The sequence below is a fragment of the Haliotis rufescens genome, unplaced genomic scaffold, assembly GCF_023055435.1.
Source record: "Haliotis rufescens isolate VD_foot unplaced genomic scaffold, xgHalRufe1.0.p SCAF_8, whole genome shotgun sequence".
Lineage (NCBI taxonomy): Eukaryota > Metazoa > Mollusca > Gastropoda > Lepetellida > Haliotidae > Haliotis > Haliotis rufescens.
Window position 1 is genome coordinate 29,834,974 of NW_025964372.1, and position 20,166 is coordinate 29,855,139.

Consider the following 20,166-nt stretch of genomic DNA (forward strand, 5'->3'; position numbering starts at 1 on the left):
TTGCTGTGATTTGAATAGTGGGGAATATCACTCCTGGTAGACAGGGAACATTAAGTGTAGCCCATGCAAGTCTATGTTTGGCAAGTCTAGATTACTGCAGTATCTGTATCTGAAAATGAAGAGTCACTGGGCTCCCTTTTATTAAGATAACTGAACAACTGTTTTTTTCTGTACGATATGTTCATTTCAGAGACTAGATGTTAGTCTAATACACATTACACATCAATACTGTATCTTTACACCAAATGAAAACACCATATATATTTTTTCCCTTAATTTATTTTCTGATGTACATTTTTCGCGCATTACATCATTTTCTGTGCCAGCTCCTTTGCGCGTGCCTTCTCGAACTTGGCCCTCTTTGCTTGTGACTTGGCTCCCATGATACCACCACCCCAGTGTCGGCGGATCTGAAAGAAAGGAAAATAATTTGAATATTTCAGTCGTACATATCAGGAAATAGTGGGATTCCCAGTCTGTAAAGCCACTGTACTCACCAATATTCCGTTCTGTAAGTATTTTTTTTGTTTTGTTGTGTTTGTTGTACAAAGCTGTTCTCAGCAATATTCCAGCTATATGAAAGCATATATGTACATAATAGAGTCTGGACTAGACGATCCAATGATTGACATCATGAGCATCATTCTACGCAATTGGGATAAAAAGACATGCATCAAACAAGTTGGCGAACCTGACCATCCAATCCTGTTACACAGCTCTCACATGGGCTGCTGAAGACGAATTGTCAGCAATACATGGCATATCACTTCAAATTAATTGATGAGTCTGGGTCAGACAAACAAGTATTGGCATGATTAACAATTCAAGCAATCATGGTGCAACAACATGCATTCAGACAAGCCACCAAATCTGCCATTCATAACATGGAATCACCACAGCGAGACAACCATATGACATTGGAGAGTGGTTATGACTGAGAAACCTCTGATTAACTTAATATACTAGAAAAGTCTGTACTCTATTTTCAAAAGCAAGTATCAATACTATACATCATACATCAAGTCCTACTGTCTATCATCCTGCAGATGTGTTAGTAGTCCACACAAGCTCAGACACAGCCAAGGAGTGAATCATAAAGATCATATACAATGAAGAGTGACATCACTGCTTTGTGTGGACGAAGGCAGAGGTCCTGTTCCCCCTAAGCGATCTCAGCATTATGGCATTCTCCCATACAATGTCAGTGTCAATACTGCTTTGTAGAACAGTGGTACCATGAAGATCCGGGGAAGAATAGGTCTTAATTAGTTGCCCATGATGTCAATCACTGGATTGGCTGGTCCAGACTCGATTATTTACAGATAGCCATCATATAGCTGGAATATTGCTGAGGAGTTTGTAAACAATTGTAGAACAGTGTCCATGTCTGCATAAATTTGTACTGTTGAAAATTCTGATGATGGGTCAAGCAGTAGCCCTGAAATGTTCTTACAAACACCACGAATACAGAACTTGTTATCCATTAAAAGGTCCAAGTAACTATTAAATACCTATGAAGGACCTTTATTCATGAGGACTGCTAAAGCAGGTAACAACAAATCCTCCATGTAACACTTATTGGTTGCTTCTATAGCTACCGAAATTGTGTGGTTCCCATAATACTGACTTCAAAACAAAAGGTAACATGCTACAGTCAGCCATGTCGATCTACTAAAACTAGGAAATGCTTCCCATTGCAAAGACATCCATTTTTTGTAAGTGCAGACTCAGACAGCCAATTGGAACGGAAAATTTGATTAAAATCAGTAATATTCATCCTCATTGTAATCATCACAGCCAGCACTTTCAATTCTGACATTTCACATTGTATCTTCTAATTAAAAACACATCCTCCCACATGTTGTACGATATCACTAGCAGCTGATCACCACTTTAGAGGAAATGACCAGCACCTATTTAATTGTATTGTTTTTGTAGCCTCCTAAATACTATTTAAAAATGATAGCCAGTCAGATTAAATGGACCAATTTGCAGTTCTTTTTCTCTAGTTTGTATCTTATGTACTATCTGCCATGTTATCATATGGAGACTAACTGCTATGCAGATAACTATTTTTTTTTTCCCATAATCGTTCTGACAGATTTGACGAACTGCTCCAGCACTCAAGTCTTACCTAACAATGAAGACTGGGCCCCATGTACCTAGTTTGTGCAGGGACAAAGCTCAGACACAGCCAAGGAGTGAATCATGTTGATCATATACAATGAAGAGTGACATCACAGCTTTGTGTACAAAATAAACGGGAAGATACTCTGGTTTTCACTTCAGAATTCCTCGTTTCACTTTCACTAACTCAAACCCAGGCCTTTAGTATAATGAGCAAAAGGGTTAACACCAAGGCTATCCCATCGCCTCCATATGCTAACAAACTCACGACATTATTGGTTACTATTCGATCAGTTTTAGCTGCCAATTCTTTTGTAATTGAAACATTGAAATTTCGTCTCCTGTAGCTCTGGTTTAAAAGTTTTGCTTTAAACATAATCGACTTTAAAACCAAACAGAGCCTTGTTATTAAGGTTGAAACTAATTAAATTACTTTAAACTGATTAAATTCATTAATTCAATTAATATTGCTACTTAGAGTTCTTAGGGGACCCCTTCTACAAAAGAAGAGTAAGGACTGATGTACATGTATACTTTAATTATGATAGTCAATATTTGGAGGGTGGCCTAGTCACTGTAACGCTGTCCAATCAACTACAAAATTGCCAACGCTGCAAGGGAAGTAACTGTAAACTGTAATTGCTGAAGATAGCAGGAGCAGTCAAAACTAATCACCATGCTCCTAGCCCTCACAGATAAAACTGACAGCATCAATGCTGGGTAAATGTTGGCGATCACTTAGAACATCTGCTCAGGGTTAAAAAGCTCAAATGTATGTTCTTCATGAACTGTCAGGTAAAGTAGATCATCACTGCAGAATGTTCTTAAGAGATGTCGACAACCTACAGTGCATTCCACAACAACGGTGATGATGCACATTCAACTAACGTCAATTCCACACAACACATACCGCTATAAATATTATCCTGGACCCACTTCCTCAAAGCGATCTCAGCGCTAAGATGACCATTACTCCTATACTTTAACATAGATTTACCATAATCGTAGCGCTAAGACCACTATGTGGAACGTGGCCCTGGTTAACAAATCAGTGTATATTCCTTTGGCATTATCAGATCTCTTAGGAGTATACAGCCAGTTTAGCAGTTTGTAAGGGCCTTACAAACTGCTAAACTGGCTCTGCATTCATAGTTCCATGTCAGTGTTCGAAACTAACGGAGGGGCCGGGGATCCTTGAGGTTTGCTCCTATTTGAATCTAAGGAACCCCCAAATCATGAACTTTTAACATGAGGGCCATGACAAGGACACCAACTTTCATGCTCCCTTTAAATACTGCATCTTATGTTATCAGTGACATCAGCTTTCAAATACTAGTCACCATGGTAACATGAGTGAGTATGGTTTTACACCAGGGTTTAACTTCACATACTGTATCTATAGGGGGATTGCGGCAAGACGTGCACATGCTTTATGAGGCAAACAAACTGCCCCATATATTCTGTCCACTTTCTTCAACAAGAGCAAGTAGAGATCACAGCAGTCAAGTATCTCTTTAGTCAAGGGTAACCATGGGAACTAAAGTACATCAAACACATTTAACGGGCGCAGACTCAGACAGCCAATTGGAACGGAAAATTTGATTATAATCAACGGTGTACTCATTCAAACGGTTTATCATCATTGCCAAGCGCCAAAACCAGTATTGAATCCCTTGACCACTTCACCCTTTCCCTATTAACTATGCAGTGTTCGAAAATAAGGGGAGTCCTTTACGTTTGCTCTAGTTTGAATCTAGTGACACCATAAATCTTTACCTTCTACTATTAGGGTTCTGACAAGGACCCCTCGACTTCCATGCCTAATTTAAACACTGCCATGTCATAATGAAGTAGTGTAACAACATCCAGCAATTTTCCAGGAATATCATGATAGGGACCACTAGCTGAAGCACGCTGGATTAAGGGCATTATTAATGAGCAATTATTTTTACCTCCTCACTCCTTTCATTGAAGTTTGTCTTCACTGATTCTACAAGTTTGCCAAGTTGACTCTTGTCCTCTCTGTAAAAATAAATGCATTCAGGAATAAACATGTAGTACACCTAAAAGAAATCAATCATTGAAAAACAAGAGGCATTCCAAGCTCAGAGATCTAGGTGGTAGATTAAATGTCTTCAGCATTTTCCAGATAGCAAATTTTGACATCATCACAGCTTGGAAACATACAATTCTACTTTCTATTCTAAGTAAAGACTGCTGTTACAAATTAAATTCGGGACAAAATACATTTTGTTCAAATTTGGGATTTTTAAAATTGTATTTTATTTAATTCAGGTATTTAACAATGCATTTAATGCAATGAAGTCAAGCTCAGCATCTTCCTCTTTAATGGTCCTATCAGTGAAATACAAGTTGCCTCTACAAAGTCATATAACATGAATGTGAAATTACGCTGCAATTTGGGATGTTTCATGGGCATTTGCTGCAGATGTCAGGCACAACATCTGCCACTTTGTTGTAGATAAATCCCTGTTGCTAGCAACAACTTTTAAACATTACTTCAGTGCATGACTTACGAGTTGACAGTGGTGAGAGCTAGACATGTAGCCGTCTTCCTGTGTACGACACGCCCAAGACGAGCCTTGCCCTTCACGATACAGTAGGGGACGCCCATCTTCCTGCACAGCGCCGGCATGAACAGCACCAACTGCAGAGAAGATCAATCTGATCAACAACAGTACAGTTATAGTATTTAGACTAACATAGGGGCTGGTAATCCGATCAACAACAGTACAGTTATAGTATTTAGACTAACATAGGGGCTGGTATTCCGATCAACAACAGTACAGTTATAGTATTTAGACTAACATAGGGGCTGGTAATCCGATCAACAACAGTACAGTTATAGTACTTAGACTAACATAGGGGCTGGTAATCCGATCAACAACAGTACAGTTATAGTATTTAGACTAACATAAGGGCTGGTAATCCGATCAACAACAGTACAGTTATAGTACTTAGACTAACATAGGGGCTGGTAATCCGGTCAACAACAGTACAGTTATAGTACTTAGACTAACATAGGGGCTGGTAATCCGATCAACAACAGTACAGTTATAGTACTTAGACTAACATAGGGGCTGGTAATCCGATCAACAACAGTACAGTTATAGTACTTAGACTAACATAGGGGCTGGTAATCCGATCAACAACAGTACAGTTATAGTATTTAGACTAACATAGGGGCTGGTAATCTTGCTCAGCAGGTCATGTTTTCAACAGAGGATTCTGGTGAAGAAATTCGAGTAACATCATGGCAAGAAAACAAGCTCTATCAACTCCGTGGAAATAAAATTTCAGTTAAACTGTTGTCATAGATAGGAGGGTCCAGCCATACTAAACAATGGCATGCAAAACATTAATTCTTACATGACATTCACATCAATCAATGAACTTCTACAGTAATATTACTAATGATGTTTTGTTTGTTGCTTAACACAGCACTCAGCAATATTCCAGCTATATGACATCGATCTGTAAATAATTCAGCCTGGACAAGATAATCCAATGATTGACATGAGCATCGATCTTAACAATTTGGATACAATGACATGCATCAACCAAGTCATCTCTTACGAATGACATGAACTTAGTAAAGACTGACTTTTCAAATCACTGATAAAGATTAATTCAATAATGTTCGCATAGACCGCTCAAATATTTTCTGCATTGAAACCATGCTCTTGTGAATACTTGATGCACATTAATGATTGGCAGAAAACCCTGAATAATAAATATTAGCAGTGTTGGTTTGTCATCAGAACTGTGCCAGACAAGCTACTAACTTAATATTTCCTTCTTTAAGAAATTCATGAACAGCGATGTTTGTTGACAACAGCAGAAATCATTCACATAGACAATCTCACTATTTACCAGAAGAACAGTAAGTAATGTCAAGTAAAGGATTCCTCACTGAAACTGTTTAACCATGCTCTACCATGTCGTATAGACAATGTTGTTTGTTGTTTAACGCCGCACTCAGCAATATGACGGCGGTCTGTAAATAATCGAGTCTGGACCAGACAATCCTGTGATTGACAACATGAGCATCTATCCACGCAATTGGAATCGATGACATGCATCAACCAAGTCAGCGAACCTGACCACCCGATCCCGTTAGTCGCCTCTTACTCATGTAGACAATGACAATTCTTAAAATGGTTGCTCAGACATCCAAGGAAGGAATTTGCCATCTTTGAGGTGTCACCCTCTCTGTGGAAACTGCGAATAATGGATAAAAGCTTCATCATTGAACCATTCAAGAGTTTTCATTCCCCCCGCAGTAACCCATGTGAAGAAAATGTAGACTATTGATGACAATGATGCAAAGTGACTAAAATTTGAACGTAAGTCTAGATCTTAATTCAACAAACATGGACATTCACCTTCATGAAAACTACTAGTCACTTAAAAGTCCAGGGTTCGTGAGAATTTCAATCAGAAAATTCCAATTTAGCAAAAGCCTAGTTAAACTTTTCGGTATAAAAAGTTCAGCTAATAGTACATATAACACTAAATTCTACTGAAAATGAAGCTAAGGATTTGTACTTGTACTTGAAAATGTTTTTTGCACAGACTGCTAGGCATTCTATTGTCAGATGCTTCCCAAAAAATTCAAAGACGTGCAAAATAAAATCCCCCCCCCCCCATATGCTGATTGGCTTATTTTAGAAATAGTGAGTATGGTTTTACGCCACTTATAGCAATATTCCAGCAACATCACGGCGGGGGACACCAGAAATGGGCTTCACACATTGTACCCATGTGGGGTATTTTAGAAATACACCCCTTTGGCAATTCCCTGACAAGCATGTATATTGCACTTAGATACCAAGACCACAACCTGGGCCAATCTTCTGGCACCATTTGAGTTGCTACTTTAAACTATGACTGGTGATATATCTGCAGGTTCTTGCTCAGATTTAAAAAGCTCGAGTTTGTGATCAACATAAGCATTCTGTAGAAGTTATAACCATCATTGCAAGACAACTGCAGATGTTTAATGTCAACTAATGTGTAGTTCTATAAAAAATACAATTTGCCCTTTTATGTTCCATACATTTAGAATGTTTCACAACATAATCAGCAATAATAGAGCATATCAGGGTGGCGTGTAAAAAGCAGTTTGGTTTATGCGAACCAGTGTGACTGATTCCATTAACAGTGATACATCCGGAGTATGTTTCGTCTGTTGTTCGTTGCACTCAAAAATATTCCAACTATACTGAATATGACAGCTTTCTGTGAATAATCTAGTCTGGATCAGGCAATCCACTGAGCATCTATCGCTGAAATTGGGATAAGATGACATGCATCAACCAAGTCAGCGAACCTGACCACCGGATCCCGTTAGTCGCCTCTTACTCATGTACATAATGACAATTCTTAAAATGGTTGCTCAGACATCCAAGGAAGGAATTTGCCATCTTTGAGGTGTCACCCTCTCTGTGGAAACTGCGAATAATGGATAAAAGCTTCATCATCGCAACCATTCAAGAGTTTTCATTCCCCCCGCCCCGCAGTAACCCATGTGAAGAAAGTGTAGACTATTGATGACAATGATGCAAAGTGACTAAAATTTGAACATAAGTCTAGATCTTAATTCAACAAACATGGAGATTCACCTTCATGAAAACTACTATGTCACTTAAAAGTCCAGGGTTCGTGAGAATTTAAGTCAGAAAATTCCAATTTTGCCACAATTCCAATTTAGCAAAGTCTGAAGCAAAAACCTAGTTAAACCTTTCAGTCTAAAAAGTTCAGCTAATAGTACATATAACACTAAATTCTACTGAAAATGAAGCTAAGGAGCCAAATTTGTACTTGTTTTAAAAAATATTCTTGCACAAACTGCATACTATTGTCAGATCCTTCCCCAAAAATTCAAAGTCGTGCAAAATAAATTTCCCCCATGCTGATTGGCTTATTTTAGAAATACACCCCTTTGGCAATTCCCAGACAAGCATGCATATTGCACTTAGATACCAAGACCACAACCTGGGCCAATCTTCTGGCACCATTTGAGTTGCTACTTTACACTATGACTGGTGATATATCTGCAGGTTCTTGCTCAGATTTAAAAAGCTCGAGTTTGTGATCAACATAAGCATTCTGTAGAAGTTATAACCATCATTGCAAGACAACTGCCATAATATAAGCCATAATATAGTATATCAGGGTGGTTTGGTTTATGCGAACCAGTGTGACTGATCGCATTAACAGTGATCAATCCAGGTTATGTTTTGTCTGTTGTCCGTTACACTCAAAAATATTCCAACTATATGACAGCTTTCTGTGAATAATCGAGTCTGGACCAGACAATCCTGTTATTGACATCATGAGCAACTATCTCCGAAATTGGGATAAGATGACATGCACCAAGCAAGTCAGTGAGCCTGACCATCTGATCCCGCTGGTCGCCTCGAATGTCAAGAATGGGTTGCTGAAGACCAATCTAAGCCGGATTTTCACGTTCTAACTCAGTATGATGCACTCAGCCCATTGAAAGAGTGACCACACAAACAAAATAGTAGATAACGCTTGTGACAGGTATGCGGTTCAAGGGACATATTGTGTTCCAGAATCACGACAAGGGTTACATCAGAGTCCTATTTCCATATTCATCAGCACTAGTCCTATAGTCCTTACCAAACTGCCCAATAGTTAAGGTATCATAAGGACTAGTAGAAATTTGCCCTTTTAAGGGTTTTGCTATATGTTAGCATTATAAGGACTAGTGGTCTAAAACTGTTAGTTTCTAACGCTGTTCATTCAGATCTCATGAGCATAAGCAAAGTAGAACATGAAGGTCCAAGAACATCCAGGGGATTTGATCACCGACTTCTAAAGTACATCTGACACTTTAAGAACGCAAACTCAGACAGCCAATTGGAACGGAAAATTTGATTATAATCAACGGTGTACTCATTTGTACTGTCTATCATCATTGCCAGCGCTACATTCAGTGTGGAAATAATGTTATACAAAACCTATGAAGAAGCACAATTTGTAACCTTTCAGTTATATTCTTGTCCATTAGATCTGAACAGATAAGGCAAGATGTCCACATGTACTAGCCAGCATGTATTGTACCTCACTGTTATCCACATTATTTTCATAAATGATTGAGAAGCTTTGCAGTTCTCACCTCGATTGGGTCTACATCATGTGCGATGACAACCAGCTGGGCTTTCTTGGACTCGATAAGAGTTGTAACTGTGTTGACACCAGATCGCACAACTGGAGGGCGCTTTGTGGGCGCATCTTCCTTCCCTGAAGCACGGTCAGCAGCACGGGCACCGAGACGAGCCTTCTTCTGCTGCTTGGTCTCAGGCTTGTACTTGTCCAACAGTCTGAACAGCTGGGTAGCTGAAATAAGTTTCATATTGTACCTATGCCAACACACTCAGTGTGAAAGGACTGGTATTTAATTCCAAGCTCAGAGATCTAGGTGGTAGATTAAATGTCTTCAACATTTTTCAAGATAGCAAATGTTTGTTTGCATCACTGCTTGGAAATACATGAAAATAAGGGAACTGGAGCTTCAGTTAAACACTGCCCCTTTGACTATCTTCAACAAATTTTTCAAGAATTGACTGCTGACACATAAGTCTGCTACTAACATAGAACCATAACAATCTCAATGTTAAAACTTGAAATTCTTACCTGTCTGTCTGTCGAGAGCCTGTGTGAACTGGTTGAGTGGAGGGGGAACCTTCAGACGCTGCTTCAAGACAGCGAACTGACGTTGGAGTCTAATGTATTTGGGCCATCTCACAAATCGGCTAAGGTCACGTTTGGGCTGGATATCCTGACCTATAAATTACAAATGCAACAAACAATATTACAAACTGCAAACAAACTTCAACAAACTGTCACAAACTGATGTGAATAATTGCTCAGACATCCAAGGAAGGAATTTACCATCTTTGAGGTTTCACCCTCTCTGTGGAAACTGCGAATAGTGGAAAGGTCTTCATCATCGCAATCACTTCACAAATTGTCGCAAGTGGTACAATTGTAGAAGAATGTAAACTGATGTTACACAATATAAATAACACATTTATCATTACTTTATAATTACAGGGATTAAAAATGTATCTGTAATCAGGCAGGAGGAGGTCTATTACCAAAATAACCAATAGTGTCTTACATCCACAAATTACTAATTCAACATACACAATGTATTTTGAGCAAGATGCATTTTTTTTAACAATATCTTGAGGCAAACCCTTACAGCCAGAGAGTTTATGAATTTCCAAAAAGCAGCTAGTTCCCATGTTAGACTAACCAGATTATAGCATGTTAATCATGCTTGCTTGACAGCCAATGAATTAACAGTTGGGTACAAACTTACACAATTCAACCTAGACACTGATCAGTATCGGGTCTCCTAAACGCTGCACAACATCCAGGAAAATTATTATCAACACTTGGAAAAAGCATGCAAATCCTTGCAACTCGTAGATATCCCCCAGTAATATTGCCATCCAGGTGATCCCTAATATTTTAAGAAAACATGGTTGCTCAGACATCCAAGGAAGGAATTTACCATCTTTGAGGTTTCACCCTCTCTGTGGAAACTGCGAATAATGGATAAAAAGCTTCATCACTGCAACCATGCTATCTCAGTAATATGATTTCAGTGGCACCTATGATGAACCATGCATTAAAAGCACCTACTTCAATCATGATTCTCATCATATAGATGATGTAACAGCATACAGGAACAAGGATAAAATTTGGACTAACCTGTTAGCCACAGCCAGTTTCACCAATGTTTAAGGTATCCAAAGGATTGGTAAAATGTTTAAAACACTTTGCGAGTGTTCCTATATATTATCACTATTCAGCCTAGTAGATTTTCTAGGTTAATTTCTATCCCTGTGCAATGGCTCCATTCATAACTTGCCTCGTCAGCATCAATACTCACCAATTCCAAAGTTCTTTGGCCTCTTTTCAAAAAGAGGGTTGACCACTGTTTTTGGCTCAACCTTTTTCGACAGCAAAGGTGCTGCCGCTATCTTCTTCTTGCCCTTTTTAGGTTTCGGCTAGATAAAAGAATCATAAAAGAATTTCATAAAACAGGTAGATCTCTATCAATTTCTTTTGTGATGACATGTTTATGTTAAACTAAAAGACTGCTCAGACATCCAAGGAAGGTGTTTGCCATCTTCGAGGTTTCACCCTCTCTGTGGAAACTGCGAATAATGGTATAGTCTTCATCACCGCAGTACAAAGAAAATAAACTCAAGATAGCATTGGCAAGGAGGAAAGCGTATTTTATATGCATACATCGCCAGCTGATGAATGGCTGAACGTTCTTAAACATGTCCATAACTATGGCACAACTCACGTAACACCTAACTGCGAAACACATTTACCTTGTTACATCCTTCAAATTGAGCAGTTTTGCTGATTTTGATTAAAACCACGAAACGACATCTTAATTCTCCATAAATTGGAAAGGCAACGATCTCAGAAAGGATGAACGACAATATACAAGCGTGTGTACTCCAGATTACGAGGCATGTTTACCCCTTTTCTCATTTCGATTATTTGGTCACACCAACTGCAGGCGTGTCAAAATGTTGTCACAGCTATACAGAACAATCAATGTTTAATGTATACAACACGATAAATAGTTATTTATGTGAGGCTGAAGTGGAGATGTTGCCTGATTGTCCTCCCTACTGAAAAACGTAAGCACCCACCATGTTGGTTGGCCGAGAAAAGGCCGAAATCTCGTTGTTTGACGTAGAACGCGAGACTAAAGGGAGATAATAGAGAATAGTTGTTTCCGGTTTCAAATACTCTCTAAATAATGTGGATAAAGGCTTTGGCTTTCGTACACAGATGAAGAGTAACTAAATAATATGCGACTTTTATTTGTAATTTCAGGTAACTTATACATTATCCATCTATCGACATATTAAAAACCTCGATTAACCCCACCAAATGATTCGAGAAAGTTGCAGAAACAGATTATTATTCGGCATACTATAGGCCTAATAATACAAGATATAAGAGCTCTGTTCCGAAAATAATCTGCTACATCATGTACGAAATTACCATCAAACAAATAATGAAAGTGGCAATCCACAAGGAAATTTCACGACACTAGTCCTTCCTGAAATATACTATTCTCAGACGAGCACAGGATCGAACCCTACCAAATAATATACTGTTTTTAATAGCATGTCTGATGTCAAATATTGCATTCTTCACCACCATGCTCACTTCATTAAAACATTGATACATTTACCATACTTTTTTTCACATTGATTCATTTATATTACAGGAAGAGGACACTGACAATAATTAAATTCCATCATTTGTGCTTGTATTATCGAGCTGAATCATGTCCCAACACACCCGGTCAATGCCCCAAAGTAAGGATGCTCTTCTGAAGTCTTACACCAAACGTTTAAAAGATGACATCCGTTCCATGTTGGACAACTTTACAGAGATTATCAAGTTGGCACGTGTAAGTCAGAACAGGGTTTATTTACACCAGAGCTGGTTATGGCTATTTTTCCAATGCAAATTACATTTTTCTGATACGTATGCCAAATATGACCAATTTTGAAAAACCCCATTGTACTATCATCTTAAATTGACATTCTGAATTAACTAGAATGTCTAATTATGATGCCAAAACGATTTATCAAAATAATAAGTTGTTTATAAAAAACAGATTCCAGGTTGTGTAATGGAGAAAATATAAGCAAACATAATGAGATGCAAATTAGTTTAAATAAGATACAAGGTTGTTTAAACTTGTTAAACCGGGTATTAAATCGTTTGGAGAAGATATGAGGTTGTTAGATAATAATTAGTTCAAACCATGTAAATGACATGCTAAGTCATTAAAACCAAGATACCTCGCCAGCAGTTGTGCCTCCTTAATTTCTAATACATGAAAGCCCTAATTTGGTCATCCTTATTTTCGTCAGCTTGAAGAGGATTCACAGATATCTCGCGCAACCCAGAGTGAACAGGACCAGTATGAGATGCAGGTCCGAGCAGCCAACATTGTAAGTTGTCAGCCATGTTTAGCTCACCTAGCTGGCAGGGAAAGAGCCAGTGTGTGCTTTTGTGAACCATCATCATTGTCATGATCATTGTTTCTTTCGTTATTGTTAAAAATGATCAACAAATTCTTCTTCTGAGCTCAGATCTGGGTCTCCCACATTGATGTTATATTGTCGACCAATCCTTGTGTCCTCCGCCATGATACCCATCAAGAAGGGTATCAAGTTGGAGTAAAAGATATGATTTGAATAAGATTTATTGTTAAAACTTGTAAGCTTGGTGTAAAAACTTTGAACAATAGCTATATAATTCTTTGAAAAAGAAAAGCTTTTGTATGTGGCACAATATGTTATACAGACTCGTGTCCTTTGGGCTGAGCATGCTGAGTCAGAAACCTTTGACCGAGGGATTGAATCCTGGTCTGCCATGTTTATGTTTCTAGGTTTGTCAGCACCATGCCTGTGCTCGTGGGTTTAATCCAAAGTGGTAGATGTCTGAGACCTGCATCACTTGGGGTTTTCCTCCCATATCAAGCTGACATGCCATGATATAATAACTGAAATATTGTTAAAAGTGGTGTTAAACCCATCTCACTTACTCTACAGCAATGTCAGGAAATCAAATCTTTTACAAGGATACGATGCCTCTGCATGAATATGTGACTACCCCTCCATAGAAGGTTACATCAGTGAACTTTCTAAACAATTCGAAATATAAATAATACACAATAAAGGCTGTGTAGTGTGAATAATTTATACACCCTGTTGTGTCTGAGCCCACAGCATCTACATCCAACATGGAGTACCACCAAAGGAATACATGTATTTGGGTTCTGTGTGGGTTTTCATGTACACTCCAAATTTCATGGTGGGATCACATTCGTGACCAACTGGTGTTATTCCGGGATAAGCCGAATAGTGACCTGTGCCCCTCTCCTGGCCATTTTTTGCAACTGGGTTCCATCTAAGCGCAAGCGGGCATAGCTTAAAGAATTGTCAACTCGTGGCGTAATGATTCACATATATTTTTCCTATGTATATATTTTCCAGAAGCTATTCAAAACACATCGTGACTTAAGGTATTATACAGCATGCTTGAACATATTAAGCTGTATGTTGGGTATATTTTTAGATGCAAGACATATGTAAAATAAAAAAATTATTATTTTCGCACAAAACATTCATCGATAGAGGGTCGAGTCTTCTTGCTGGTTATGGAAAGGGGCTAGTGGTGACAAATGGGTGGGATCAATTTGGAAAGCTGCCATCTGATTGGCTCAGGAAGCCAGGCATCCTTCTTTTAGACTGGACCCCCTCCGTGGTCTTGTGGTAGAGCGTCCGGAGAGCGGAAGGTCCAGGGTCCAAGGTTCGATCCACGGCCGCATCATTCCAAAAGACGTTAAAAGATGGTACTTGTTGTTACCCTTTCTTGTGCCCTGCATTAAGGGGCTAAAACAAGGACTGGTCGGCTGGGAGTCAGTATACTGTGTCTGAGTGGGGTATTCATGTTAAACCGTGGCATGGTATCTTAGTGAGCTAGCACTATAAATCGACATCAGTCTGGACTAGTACAAGCAGCCACACACACACACATGCCCAATTAAAACCCAATTTCACCTCACACTGTGGTCAAAGTTCATTTAGAGTTCACCTGCCATGACCTTCTATGAAGGTGTCCTCAGTTTTCCACGCAGAGAGGTACTGAACAGAAGTAAAGGATCTGATTTTAATGAGATTGTTTGTACAGTAAGTTTGGGTAGTAATTTGACTTCCATATCTAGTAAAGGATCTGATTTAAATGAGATTGTTTCTACAGTAAGTTTGGGTAGTAATTTCCATATCCAGTAAAGGATCTGATTTTAATGAGATTGTTTCTCAGTGGTAGAAACTAACATTTTTCGTCCACTTGTCCTTATAATGATAACAAACAGCAAAACACTTACAAATGGCACATTTCTACTAGGCCTTATGATACCTTAACTACTGGGAAGTTTGGCAAGGACAACAGGACTAGTGCCAATTTCAGACACTGTTTGTACAGTAAGTTTGGGTAGTAATTTGACTTCCATATCAATAAAATAACAGGTTAACTGCCCCCTCCAGTGTATCAAAAGCATTGCCTGAGAAAAAGCTGTCGTAAAAATGTTGATGTGATTCTGGCTATGAGCAACCAATTCAATTCCGCTTTATGCGCAATATGTTCTCTCTTCCAGTTTAGTTGTGATGTGTCTTTTTACCTTTTTCAGGTGAGAGCAGGTGAATCCTTGATGAAACTTGTGTCGGACTTAAAACAGTTTTTAATACTGAATGATTTCCCGTCAGTGAATGAGTCAATCTCCCAGAACACACAGCTATACAAACACATGCAGAGTGAGGTCGACGCTAAACTCATGGTCCTCCGAGATGAGATGGCCACGGATCTATATGAGCTTGAAGACGAGTATTACTCTTCTGTCTATAAATAGCAATGAGGTCAAGGTCAAACAAGTGTATTGCTTCGTGTGGGTTTTTAAAATCAAGCTGGTATTGATGTTGGAGAAAATGTATTTGAGCAAAATAACAAGTTTGGTTGAATTATTTTAGGGTAATCAGGGTTTGAAAAGGCTTTCAATTTTTAGGCTTGTCTTTAAAAGTGTTTCAATTTTGCCTTGAAAAGGCCTCTTAATTGGATTTTGTGCTTTAGAAAGGCCTTGTATTTTTCTGACCAATCCTCAACAATAGTAAATTACCTAACAATAATAGATCTTTACATATTTTGGGGAAAAAAACATGGAAAAATTGCACAGAACAGTTTGCATACATTCTATAGCCAGTAAGCAGAGAGCTTTCTCTCTTCCAGTGATATGTCATTAGTGTTGACTATGCCCAGAATCCATAACAAATTGAACCGAAACGTCTGAATTGTGTTAATATGTACAATGGATGAACCAGGCAGAAATCAGTGAATCAATTGTGTTTATTCGAAATGAACACTACTGTTACTTGACAATTTGAGTAACGAGTATTGTATTGTATCTTTCATGCTTTTTCTTTATGACAGCATTTGATACAAACTTTTATTAAATGTGTACATGTTCATTGTAAATATCATCAATGAATAAATCACCTACAATTCAGATCTGTGTTTGTTCCAACTATTCATCAACAACAATAGATCAATCCTCATGATGTCAGTTACAAGATTGTCTGGGGGCATGGGTGGCCCAGTCGTCTCGCCCAAGATTCGCTGTGCAGAGTTTTGTCCTTTGGGCATGCCAGAAACCTATGATTGTGGGTTCGAATCCCGGTTCGCCCTGATTATGTTTGTAGGTTTGTCAGCACCATACCTGTGCTCGTGAGTTTCACTGAAGTGGTAAACGTCTGAGACCCGAATCACTTCGGGCTTTCCTCCCACATTAAGTTGACACGCCGCGATATAACTGTAATACTGTTAAAAGCGGCGTTAAACCCAACTCACTCACTCACTCACTAACTACTAGATTGTCTTTTCAAACTTGATTATTTAGGCTGCATAATATAGCTGGAATATTGCTGTGGATGGCGTTCAACAACAAACACACATCATACAGGGATGCTCCATTCTTGGGGATCAAATGGCCAAAATGGCAGCTTAGGGAGCGGTTGAAAGGTTTGATGTCGGTCACAAAGTTTAAACCCTAAGTTAGAGAGGTGGGGGGTGATGTTGCTTGCAGGTCTTATCCATTTGACAAATATCAACTTTTCGGGGGATTTACAGTTCAGGACCCCGTTCCATAAAGCGATCTTAGCGCTACGATTGTCATTAGTCAATGTTAAAGAATGGGAGTTACGATTGACTTAGCGCTAAGATCACTTTGTGGGACGGGGGGGGGGCTCACAGTAAATTATAAATCTAATCATCATAGTTGAAAATGAACGGCATCGCCATCGTAGGTATCCACGGACTCGAGAGAATATGCAGTTAATCTGCCACACTAGAAAGTCTGTCAGGATCACCCAGCTCGTTTAATCGTTGTAATGAAGAATTCTCTAGAATTCCTAAATTCAAAATTTCACTGTTAATTTTTTCAGATGTGTCAAAACTTACGGAATTAAGTTTTTTCGCCTCCCTTGCCATCAGGCTCATGTTCTGGGTGTTCGGGTTAATTTAGAGTACCTATGTTATCTCTCTATGTACAGTAAGCATGTGGTAGACAGAGTTGGATATTTCAACTTTTACAAACACCCTATTTCTGACAAGTACCTGGGAAGTTGCATTCCTTACTTGGGCCAGAAACCTTGGATCATGGGTTTGAATTCCAGTTTGCACTGATTGTTTTTAGGTTTGTTATCACTATACCCCTACTTTGTGTTTCACCAAAGTGGTAAACATCTGAGACCTGCATTACATGTTGCTTTCCTCCCACAACAAGCTGACACGCCATTATATTATTGACCACTGATCTGCCAGGACCAGGTTCTACAGGCCACCATGATATGGCTTGAATAGTGGTGACAGACACTGTATTAACCTCCATACTAAAGTACTCACGGAAATGAAAAAAAACTGTTTTTTCGACCTCAGATCTTAAATTATTGCAGTTAATATACAAAATATGTAAATATTCAAACAACTAAATTAGTACTAATTGGGCCGTGGCACAAATACAGCGTATCAAATGTTTTTTACACGTAAAAGTGTGTAAAAATGTGAATAAAACAGACTATTGTGAAACAGGGCATAACCAGGTGTAAGTAGATCAAGGTGACCTATGACACCTTCACGACAGGTGAGAACAGGTGCATAATGCCTATAGTCTGTTTCTGCTATGTCAATTTGGACTTAGTTTTATTTTTGAATGTTGAAAGTGCCGACAAATTACCTCCTGTAAAGTACATTTTGTATTGTTCACTGAGATCAAACTAGCAAATCCAGACTAGTACTTTTCGAGTTGTTTTGTTATTTCGTATTTACAGCTACGTAACACTTTGTGTCAATTTTTAAATTGAGAAAAACAGGGTTTTTTCATTTCCGTGAGTACTTTAGGTGACTGGTTCACTAGCGTTGGAAGTCCTTACCCAATGTTTGACAACTAACTGCTTCTTCCACCATACAAAAGTTCAATTGTCAATAAGTAATAAACAACAAAGGTCAACTTCAACAAATGTTTTTATTTATCAGTAAAGTTAAACAGTCAGGTGAGTTCCAGCTAGAATTACTGTTTGCTGATTGGACAGAACCTGAGATCACAGTCACATGATAGGGACGCTCGCCAGAGATCAGCCTATCACAAACTTGCATCTAGAAATATACAATGCAACTTCAGGAGTCCGGACCCTGTTAGAATCTGACTCTCTTTACGTAGCGTCAGACACCCTTTACTATATGCTAGGGTGGGGCCCCTTTACTTGTGATCAGGGCTGAGGTTCCCTCTACTCTACTAGGGTCAGGGCTGGGGTTCCCTCTCCTCTACTAGGGTCAGGGCTGGGGTTCCCTCTCCTCTACTAGGGTCAGGGCTGGGGTTCCCTCTACTCTACTAGGGTCAGGGCTGGGGTTCCATCTACTCTACTAGGGTCAGGGCTGGGATTTCCTCTCCTCTACTATGGTCAGGGATGGGGCTGGTCTGTGGTAGTCTGACTCTGGCGTGGACAGACACTATATAAGGCTAATGGTTAAAGCTATCACAGCTGTATTAAAACTATTAGGATAATATAAAAACAATTTACAACAAAAATAACACACGATAACAATACAGTTGGTTATAAACACACAAAAACAATACAGTTGGTTATAAACACTATAACAAAACAGTTGGGTATAAACATGTTACACAATGTACAGTAAGATTGTGTCCCCGCAGTCTTACAGTGACCCATCCTTTCAAATTTAATTTGGACATTTTTAATAAATAAATAGATTTGAAAAATACCTATATTAGAAAACATGAAATGCTCTGACTACAGACTTGTGAAAATCCTTAACATGATTATGTAATGAGTTTGTGAAAATGATGTCTAAAAATGTAAAGTGTAATTTCTCTTTCTATCTGCATCAAAACAATGACTTTCTTTGATAAAAAAAGAGTATTTTAGATTCAAATAAGTTAAAAAAGCAGCAAGTCTTTTAAACAAACATCAGCCCCAATAAAATCATTCTCAGTGTGTCAAATTGCCTGGGTACCGTATTCGACGTAATAAGCGCCCACAGCAACATTTGCTAAGATATTGGCTAGTGAACAATCCCAATTAGCACCCCTTCTGATTGATCAATGTACACAAGACTTATTTATTCGCGTACAATACGCACTCGTGTGTTATATGCACCCTTAATTATGGACATTTAATTCTGGAAAAATATATCTGTCGTACATAAACATTTCAGGCTGTCAGCATAAACCACAAAATTTATCTTTCAACTCACCAAAATAACATTCTAATAAGAGCCCCCTATTTCTAATTTTGAGAGCGCCCTGGGCACTTATTACGTCGAATACGGTATATTTTCAAACATTTTTGAAGCCTTACACCTTCTTGACTCATTTAATCATAACATTGTTACTTTATTATTTTGTCAATAAAAAACGTCATATGCAGAGCACGAAAATCCCTTTGTGCTGCTGAGGCCGGAGCTTGAAGTACAGTCCCTCTTTAAAACTGACTTGTGTATTCAGACACTGTCAACCAAGACATCGCTCGACTCTGATTGGTCAATATGACCTGGAATCAGTGCTGAATATTCTTGAGGTGGCAATGTTTATCACAGAACGCTTCTACCACCCAGAGAAACATGACACATGAACTAACTGGGAGTCCCAGCTATGTTCTTCAAGACACTGCGGCTACACAGGTGAGTTAGGTGATGGAGGTTACATAGAGTTATACAATACTGGTGATGGAGGTTACATACCGGCATAAACTTCCACTGACATCATCCTATTGTTCTCATCTTCCCGAGGCAAGGGAGGTAACTGACTATAAAAGTCCAGTTTCCACCCTTGTCGAACTAGGCTGGTATTATGGAGTTACA

At 38.8% G+C, this 20,166-nt stretch overlaps 2 protein-coding genes and 5 non-coding genes across 7 annotated transcripts; 1 reads left to right on the forward strand and 6 right to left on the reverse strand.

The window, feature by feature from the left end:
* Nucleotides 1–261: 261 nt before the first annotated feature.
* On the reverse strand, nt 262–11,912 carry LOC124145509 (60S ribosomal protein L7a-like). The gene is made up of 7 exons (XM_046515290.2): nt 11,862–11,912; nt 11,081–11,198; nt 9,814–9,963; nt 9,296–9,516; nt 4,665–4,795; nt 4,080–4,149; nt 262–410 (listed from the first exon to the last, which is right to left on the reverse strand). The coding sequence occupies exons 1-7, from the start codon at nt 11,862–11,864 to the stop codon at nt 306–308; spliced, it is 798 nt and encodes a 265-aa protein (XP_046371246.2). The 5' UTR covers nt 11,865–11,912; the 3' UTR covers nt 262–305.
* On the reverse strand, nt 2,874–2,944 carry LOC124145559. Its single transcript, XR_006862569.1, has one exon. It is a non-coding gene; the product is annotated as a small nucleolar RNA SNORD36 (small nucleolar RNA).
* Nucleotides 4,229–4,304, reverse strand: LOC124145564. The gene has a single exon (XR_006862573.1). It is a non-coding gene; the product is annotated as a small nucleolar RNA SNORD24 (small nucleolar RNA).
* Nucleotides 7,060–7,132, reverse strand: LOC124145562. Its single transcript, XR_006862571.1, has one exon. It is a non-coding gene; the product is annotated as a small nucleolar RNA SNORD36 (small nucleolar RNA).
* On the reverse strand, nt 8,214–8,286 carry LOC124145560. The gene has a single exon (XR_006862570.1). It is a non-coding gene; the product is annotated as a small nucleolar RNA SNORD36 (small nucleolar RNA).
* LOC124145563 lies at nt 9,583–9,660 on the reverse strand. Its single transcript, XR_006862572.1, has one exon. It is a non-coding gene; the product is annotated as a small nucleolar RNA SNORD24 (small nucleolar RNA).
* Nucleotides 11,903–15,941, forward strand: LOC124145556 (mediator of RNA polymerase II transcription subunit 22-like). Its single transcript, XM_046515376.2, has 4 exons — nt 11,903–12,048; nt 12,449–12,634; nt 13,104–13,184; nt 15,428–15,941. The coding sequence occupies exons 2-4, from the start codon at nt 12,509–12,511 to the stop codon at nt 15,644–15,646; spliced, it is 426 nt and encodes a 141-aa protein (XP_046371332.1). The 5' UTR covers nt 11,903–12,048; nt 12,449–12,508; the 3' UTR covers nt 15,647–15,941.
* The last annotated feature ends 4,225 nt before the right edge of the window (nt 15,942–20,166 follow it).